Here is a 6,000-nt window from a genome sequence, read left to right as displayed (position 1 = left end):
TCGTTACCCCCTTTGCCTTTGCCCTCGACCCCTTTTTCTCTTTGGTCTTTTTCCATCTCCGTTCCAGAGAGTGTGTGCGCGCGCGTGGGGGGGGGGGTAGGGGGAGGGCTGTAGAGAAAGAGTAGACGTCAAAAGGAGGGGGGAAGGAAGGAGCAAGGGAAGGAGAAGGGAAGAGAAAGGGAGAGCAGAGATGAAAGAGATCCAGAGAGATAAAGCTTGAGACCAGAAATAATAAAAGGGTGAGGGGGAGGAGAGAAGAGAGCAAGAGGGAGAGGGGCGGGGGAGAGAGCGAGGAACCGGACTGGGAGGAAAGATAGATAAAAAGAGCGGAGGGAAGGGAAGTGAGTTTGTGCGCGCGAGTGTGTGCGTGTGCGCGCGTGTGTGCAGGGGCGGGAGCGGGCGGGGGCGGCCCGGGCTCCTCCTCCCCAGCCCGCTCCTCGGGCTCCCTCGCCAACTCCCGGCCCAGCCGCGGGCGGGCGCACGGCGGACGGACAGCATGCTGAGCCTCCTCGTATGGATCCTCACTCTCTCTGATACTTTCTCCCAAGGTAAGGGCTCCAGGCCCGCCCCGAACTCGGCTCCCACCCGGGGGCTGGGGGACCGCGCCCCGCTGGGGGGCGAGCAGCCGGCGGCGGGTCCCCAGGGTCGGAACGCCACGAGGCGGGGGCTGCGTACCGGCGCGGAGCCTTGGGGGCGCGGGCGCGGAGTAAAGCGGGCTATAGAGAATGAGTTTTCCGTTGATTTGCCCAAGTTGCGTCCTCTGGCTGCGCGGGAGAATGGAGGAAAGAAGAGACCCGAACGCTCAAAGTCTTTTCCGGAGCGTCTGGCAGCCCTACCTACCTCCACCCTCCGAGGCCGGGAGCCGGACGCCTGGGTCCTGCCTGAGGGGAAGTCTTGGAAGAGGTTGGGATTTCAGATTTGGGGGGTGGGAGGTGCGCGGAAAACTAGGGACCCAGGCTCGGTAAGGTGTTGCTAAGGAAATCCCCCTACTTCAGCCTAGCCCTTCGGGGGACCCAGTCACAGCCTCTGCTCCAGACTGCCTGGGGCTGCCCCTTCAGAGGAAAGGAGGGGTGCCTCGGGGCTCCTGGAGGGGATTTGAAACTCACGCCTGCTGGAGGGGAGTGGAGTTCCAAAGGCAGTTTCAGGAGGGCTTGATATTCAGGGGGCCACTTGGGGGGCGGGGGTTAACATCCCACTTTGGGTCCGGAAAGTGCTGATGTCGGGAGCTTATTTAGAACTGGCAGAGGTGAGGCAGGGAGCTGAGGGAGAGGTTGAGAAAGAGAAGGTTAGTGTATCCTCATCAGGCAGGCCTGGGGGTGGGGGAGGGAAGGGGAAATAAAGGGCCCAGACTCCAGCCAGGACTGGGCAGTCTGTGGGAGTGGATTCTTGCCTTATGGGTCTGACTCTAAGGAAGATTTAATACTGCTGAGCTAGCCACCCCCCCCCCCCCCCAAATGGAGCTGATACAGAAATTGCGTATACACAAACACCAAAAAATAATCATAGACACTGAAACAGACTATTCACCTACCAAGACAGACATACCCACAAGCATCCCTCACACTGAGACAGACACATATACAAAGACACTGACATATCTAAGGAAGACAGATTCCTCTCCATATCCGTTCATGCTTGCACATTCATGCACCCAGACACATCAAAACTCAAACACAGTACATGCATGCAGGCGGACATTTACAAGGACAACGCGCGCACACACACGCGCACACACACACTGAAAACCTTCTATAGCCACCAGCCGTCCAGCAAACAAAGAAACTTGAACACACATTCATATAGGCAGACACCTTTGGAGATGTACCGACTACAAAATGGAGGAGGTGGTCTCTCTTTGGGGTGGGGTGGGGATCTGGGAAGAGGGAAGTCAGCTTGGATAGAACACACCATCACTCATTGCCCTGCTCTCAGTTCCCTTCCTGGGCTTATAGGTGTGTGTTTATTGTGCTCCTTTCCTTGTGGCGCCCCTCCCCAGCTCCAAACGAAAAGCCTGGCTGAGTTGGTGGGGATGGGTTTTGATCCATCTTTCCCCTTAGGGCACTCATGCCCCCCACCCCCTACATTTAAGATATAGGGCACACATTGATGGCGTGAGTTCAGTGGGAATTGGTGCTGGGGGAAAGGAGGCCTGGTCCTGGGGTTGGCAGGCCAAGCCAGCCACTTGGCAGAGTTGGAAAGATGACTTAAGTTCTGACTTTGTTCAGTCAGGCTGTTAGGGAGGAGGAAAGGGGGTGTGAGGGGGGAGGGGGCAGCTGGGTCAGTATTGGTATGTGTTGGGGGCAAGCTTATGTCTGCCCCTCTCCAGCAGCCCTAACATTTCAGCAACATGGATATGAATGAGCTTCAAGGAACAAAAGCTGCAGTTAGCAAACAGGAGAGACATGTGGATTGAATCGGAGAGAAGAATGGTCAGAAAGAGAGAAGTGTGTTGTGTGCTTTTCTCCCTTTGGAAAGGGGGGGGGGATTAGGGGTTAGCTGAGCTCCCAGGTCCCTGGCTGGAACGAGGGTAAAAGCTAGACCTGATGAAAGTGTGCAAAAGTATTTGGTGGGGGTGAGGGGGGAATACCAAAGAAAAGAAAGGGAGAGAATAGCCCAGAGGGGAGAGGAAATCACTGCTCAGTGTTCTGAGAAGCTGAACAAGGACTGGGATGGAGGCAGGGAGGGAAAGTGTGGGGACTTGGGGAGACTGGGACACTCAGGAGGTGGTGGGGAGGTTGTAGGAGCTCCTCTTCTTACCTTCCATCCAGGGACTCTGGGCAATGAGAGGAAACGGGGGATTGCTAGGGGGTTGAGGGATGGAGGTGGGAAATCAGGAGAAGGTGGCAGGAGAAGGCAATTGAACTGAGGGGGGCAGAGAGGAGAGAAAAGAGAGATTCAGCATAGGCAGAGAAATCATCGCATTTTAAAGAATTTCAGTGGGCTTCATCAATCTTCATTTTTCACTAAATAATTTTCTGTATCTTATCTAAATGAAAACCATTATCCTTACCCCCATTTCCATCATGCGCCAGCTCCTCATACTGATTGTGCTGAAAATTGAAATATTTATTCATTTTCTGGGATGTTTTCTCACTCCCCAGTCTCAGAGAATAGAAATTGAAAAAGAAAGATTATAGCTAATCAGGGCAATGTGAGATGACGGGCTGGCTCAGGATGGGAGGTGGAGGTAGAGGTGGGAGAAAAATCTGTCCCTCTAGTCCCCAGAGGTCCCTTAGGTAACCCTGCTACAGACTGGCAGAGGGGGAGGGGTGAGGAGTAAAGAGGAGAGGTGTGAAGGCCTAAATTCCCAGTATTCAACTCCCTGAACACAGCTACTTCCTGGCAGAGTCTGGAAGGAAGAGTAGTTGGGAATTGAGTCTCCCCTCCCCACACTACACAGACATACACACTTCAGATGTCCCACTTCTGCCTGCCCAGCCCAGAGTCCGCTTTGAGGGTGAGGAAGAGGCAGGAGGAGACAAGGCAGAAATCAGGATACCAGGTTCCCCGCTCCTTGACTTTGATTAGATTCCATCTTCCACTCACTTAGACCTAAAGGGAGGGTGTGACCCTAGTATTCAGTGCCTAGTGTTACCTCTGGCCACAGCCCTGGACGCTGAGGACCTGGATCAGGTGGACATGGAGGCCTCTAGGCCTCCCCCTCTGCTTTTCACCATGGCTGCATGGCTGGTTGTCTCACACCGCCTCCGTTCTCCAGTGTGGTGTGGAGAGCCAGCCGCTGGTCCCAAGCCACTGGCCCTGAGAACTACAGACTCCGATGGAAGCTCCTCAAGGCCCTCTATATCCTTGGGGACCAAGTCTTAATTTCTTTATTGTCCTTCCAGTTTCTGATACAGTGCTACACATGTGGTAAGTGCCATTAAATATCTGGTCAATTGATTGATTTGATGAGAGTGCTACAATATTAGAAGGAGGCAGTATTAAATTGTGATTAAATCACAGCTCCCTGGTTAAACCCCACCTCTGGCCACTTGGTAGTCTGTTCAGCTTGAACAAGTTATGTGCCTTCTCTGTGCCTCGGTCTGCTCATCTGTAAAGTGAGGATAGAAATAATACCTTGCAATGGCAATTAAATGTGTGAATTCATTTAAGTGTGTGGAAGAGTGTCTAGCATAGAAAGAAGTGCTCAGTAACGCTCCTGTTATGACTTTGTGACCACACACAAATGCATAGGCAGTCGAGTTGGCTGTGCCTTCTTTCCAGCTCTTCTTTATGCTCCCTTTTTTTGTTTTCTTGCTCCAGCTGCCCAGATTCTTGATCCTGGGCCCCAGTCCCTCCTCTTGTATCTCTCATGGAGAGGACAGGGTTGTGGTGGACCCACAAGGGGAAATTTGACCAGTTTCCCCCTGCAGGACTCCAAAAAGGTCTGGGGAGGGAATTTGGAAGAGAGCCAAGTGGAAGAGGTTGGCATTCTGGTGAGAAGGAACCAGGGCTCTTGAGAGAAATAAGGAGGCACAGTAGCCCGATGGCAGCATTTCAGTCTGGAAATATTATGGATCATTTATTGAGCCCTGTACTAACTACTTTATCTGCATTATTTAATTTCATCAATACAACAATCTCCTGAGATCAGCTCTATAATTATCTCCATTTCATGGATGAGAAATTGAGGTTTAGACAGATTAAATATCTTGCTGACCTCAAAGCCTGCCTTGCACCCCTTCCCCTTTGCCAGGAATACCACATACTAGCAGGGATGGATGCTAGGACAGGGTTTTTCCTGGTCCATAGCAGAATGAGAATTAGGAGAAAAAGGGAATGACTATCTCCTAAAGATGAACTCATTCAGATGTTTAAAACAATCTTTTTTCTGGAATTCTGTCCTTCTACATTATTGTTGAATGGTTTTTCTTTGATCATATGGCAGTGCTCATAAGTGGCTTTTTTTAAAAAAAGGCTTTACTTGGCAAATGAAAAGATTCTCAAGTAAAGTTTGTTACTAATATTAAACACAGCCTTCCTTATAGGTCCATGAACTACAAATTTGGGAACTTCCATGCAAGGCCAACTCCTGGAGAAGTCCAGAGTTCTACAGAGGTGAAGCGCTGAGTGGGGGCCTGGGGAGAATGCCAGGATAGTCAGCTTCCAAACCAACCCAGTCCCTCACAGACGAGGAGGCTGGGGTGTTGGCTGGCCTATTCCAATCTGATATGGGCGGTCCTGCTTTGGCCTAGGGTAGTAAAAAGTGATTGTACAGGTAGGCTCCATATCAAAGCATCAAAACGACTTTTTATTGAATTCCTACTATGTGCTTTTCATATTTATTATTCCTTATTCTTTTTAAGGACCTCCTGGAGTTAGTGTTACCCCCCTTTTATAGATGAGGAAACCAAAGCTGAGTTTAATTAACTCGTTCAAGGCCATACCTGGGGTGTTAGATCCCAGATTTAAACCCTTTGTCTCACTACAAAGCCCAGACTCTGCAAGGCAACCTTCCCTGCACAGTCACAGCACCTGCAGTGCCTCATATGTAGAGCCAGGCAGCTCTGCAGGGAAGAGAAGGACTTCATCCTTCTCCTGTGCCCCACAACAGCAGACAGGCTCCTCCAAGTGTCTAGCTCACCTTCTTCCCCAAGGCTCAGCCCAGGGCACCTAGTCCTCATCCATCTCTGTGCCTTGCTTTGATAATTATGTGTTTCATTCATTGGGGGTGGAAAACTGTACATACTGCCCCTTGTCTGTCAGGAAGAGGTTTGTGATGCCTCAGACCCCTTTCAAGTCTTAACTTTGTAAAGTGCTTTCCAAGTTTAGCAATTTTTGCACGTATTATCTCATTTAATAGACCAACCTATGATGTAGGCAGAGTAGTTATTTCACCATTTAATAGTTGAGAAAACAGAGACCTAAAGAGGCTAAGAGGTGGAAGTTGGGCTGGAAGGAGGGGCTAGGGGCAAATTCCTTAATTGTTCCAATATCAATATCTGGGGGCTGTTTCCAGTGAGGGTGACGAAAGTCCAGCATCCAGAGAGCTGAGAAAGC

The 6,000-nt window shown here is 50.9% G+C and overlaps 1 protein-coding gene across 8 annotated transcripts in view; it reads left to right on the top strand.

Annotated features, from left to right (window-relative positions):
• Positions 1–296: 296 nt before the first annotated feature.
• The window catches only part of KIRREL1 (kirre like nephrin family adhesion molecule 1), a 112,243-nt gene continuing 106,539 nt past the window's right edge, over positions 297–6,000 (top strand). For 3 of the 8 annotated variants that reach the window (XM_074318560.2, XM_074318557.2, XM_074318556.2), the window contains exons 1-2: positions 410–548; positions 752–903. In XM_074318560.2, the coding sequence (XP_074174661.1) occupies positions 777–903 (127 nt within the window). In that variant the 5' untranslated portion in view covers positions 410–548; positions 752–776. Of the gene's footprint in view, positions 549–751; positions 904–6,000 lie in introns of all 8 variants that reach the window. The other 5 variants (XM_019751285.3, XM_019751284.3, XM_019751283.3 and 2 more) reach the window with 3 other exon arrangements.

This window comes from Rhinolophus sinicus, chromosome 7, assembly GCF_057876585.1.
Source record: "Rhinolophus sinicus isolate RSI-liver-muscle chromosome 7, RSI-T2T, whole genome shotgun sequence".
NCBI lineage: Eukaryota > Metazoa > Chordata > Mammalia > Chiroptera > Rhinolophidae > Rhinolophus > Rhinolophus sinicus.
This window is presented reverse-complemented; position numbering and strand designations above follow the sequence as displayed.